The 2,500-nt window shown below is 44.2% G+C and overlaps 1 protein-coding gene across 1 annotated transcript in view; it reads right to left on the reverse strand.

The window, feature by feature from the left end:
* Window positions 1–521: 521 nt before the first annotated feature.
* LOC143274642 (uncharacterized) overlaps window positions 522–2,500 on the reverse strand; it is a 27,496-nt gene continuing 25,517 nt past the window's right edge. Inside the window, exon 9 of the mRNA XM_076578515.1 lies at window positions 522–709. Within this exon, the coding sequence (XP_076434630.1) occupies window positions 522–709 (188 nt within the window). The remainder of the gene's footprint in view (window positions 710–2,500) is intronic.

Genomic DNA, 2,500 nt, shown 5'->3' on the forward strand with positions numbered 1-2,500 from the left:
GTGTGTGGCCATAACTGCATGTTGTCCTTTTTTTTCTCAAAATTAGATTTTCTTTGTGTTGCTCGGTGAATATGTATTCAAATGGCTGCGAAAATGTCAGTACAACAAAAAGTTAATCTGACAATAAATGGTTTCAGTCAGTGTGTGTGTGTGTGTGTGTGTGTGTGTGTGTGTGTGTGTGTGTGTGTGTGTGTGTGTGTGTGTGTGTGGTTGTGCGTGTGCGCGTGTGTGTATGTGCGTGTGTGAGTGGCCTTAACTGCATGTAGTCCATTGAATACACCTTTGTTATATCTGTTGCGCTTTTCTTTCTTCATTTATTTTGTGCTTCATATATTCATTGACCGTGAAAAAAAAACTCATCACGAAACAAAACACACAGATAACACGCAATCACACACACACACACACACACACACACACACACACACACACACACACACACACACACACAAACACACCCCACCCAACCCCACCCCTACCTACCCCACCCATCCCACACACCCCAAAACACCCCTCCTCCCCTACAAACAACTCACACGCCATTTGATGCCTGCATATTGTCCGTGGTGGATGTGGTTGTGAGCCACCAAGACTCCCACCCCTTCTATGGTGACAGCGTCGTTGGAGAAGGCCCCGTAGCGGGCGTTGTGCCAGATGTGGTTGTCACGAACCACGTTGTGCGACGACTGCAGGGTCTGGTAGTCACCCCCTGCAAGAGATGCCGAGCACAGCATCCATCACCAACTGGTGTTGTGTTGGCTGCTCTCTCAAACTGTGTGCACAAGACAGCAAAGCAACTCTGCCCCAGACTAAGAAAACTTGCAACAGAAGGTGTTTTTTTTTTTTTTTTTTTTTTTTAGGAAGGTGGCCGAGTGGTTAAGACGCTCACCTGCCAATACAGAAAGGCCCCTGACTGGGTCTGGATTCGAATCCCGCTCTTTTTCTTTTCTCCCAAGTTTGTATGGAAAAATCAAATTGAGCGTCTAGTTTATTCGGATGAGACGATAAACCGAGGAGGTCCCCGTGTACAGCACGCACTTGGCGCACTAAAAAAAAAAAAAAATGTTTAGAAGAAATCCACTCAGATACACAAATACATATGCATGCGCTCAAGGCCTGACTAAGCGCTCTGGGTTATGCTGCTGGTCAGGCATCTGCCAAGCAAAGATGTGGTGCAGCGTATATGGATTTGTCCGAACGCAGTGACGCCTCCTTGAGAAACTGAAACTGAAACTGAAACCACAAAAAGTCCACCACACGAAAACAACAACAACAACAACAAAATCAAGAAAAGTTCAACCATATTATTAAAACCCCTTGACTTCTTGAAAAAAAAAAAAAAAAAGAAAGTGGCGCTTCAATTAATTAATCAATGGCCATAACAATCAACCCCAAACCGAGAAAGTGTAGTGGAGAAATGTCTACAGCTCTAGATGAAATATGTGTGTTTTCAGAGTAGTAGTCACGTCGTAGCCGTCGTCACGTCGTCGTCGTCGTCGTAGTAGTAGTAGTAGATAGTAGTACTAGCAGCAGCAGCAGTAGTAGTATTGGTAATAGTAGTAGTAGTGTCACCATCATCATCATCATCATCATCATCAACATCATCATCAATAGCAACAACAGCAACATCATCAACATCATCAAGAAAAACAACAACGACGACGACAACAACAACAACAGTAACAACAACAGCCATATCATCAACAACAAAAAACCAAAAAAACAACATCAACAACAACATCACCACCACCAACAACAACGACATCAACAACAACATCACCACCACCACCAACAACGACATCAACAACAACATCACCACCACCAACAATAACGACATCAACAACAACATCACCACCACCAACAACAACGACATCAACAACAACATCACCACCACCAACAACAACGACATCAACAACAACATCACCACCACCAACAATAACGACATCAACAACAACATCACCACCACCAACAACAACGACACATCAACAACAACATCACCACGACCAACAACAACAATGACATCAACAACAACATTACCACCACCAACAACAACGACATCAACAACAACATCACCACCAGCATCAACAACAACAACGACAACATTAATATCAACATCGCCACCAACACCACCACCACCAACAACGACATCAACAACAACACCACCACCGACAACAACAACAACGACATCAACAACATCACCACCACCACCAGCAACACTACCACCACCACCAACAACAACGACATCAACAACACCACCACCACCGACAACAACAACAACGACATCAACAACAGCATCACCACCACCACCAGCAACAACACCACCACCACCAACAACAACGACATCAACAACATCACCACCAGCAACAACAACAACAACGACAACATCAACAACATCACCACCAACAACAACAATGACACATCAACAACAACATCACCACCACCACTCACAACAACAACAACAACACCAACAACAACGACATCAACAACAACATCACCACCA

The sequence above is a fragment of the Babylonia areolata genome, chromosome 29 (genome assembly GCF_041734735.1).
Source record: "Babylonia areolata isolate BAREFJ2019XMU chromosome 29, ASM4173473v1, whole genome shotgun sequence".
Taxonomy (NCBI): domain Eukaryota; kingdom Metazoa; phylum Mollusca; class Gastropoda; order Neogastropoda; family Buccinidae; genus Babylonia; species Babylonia areolata.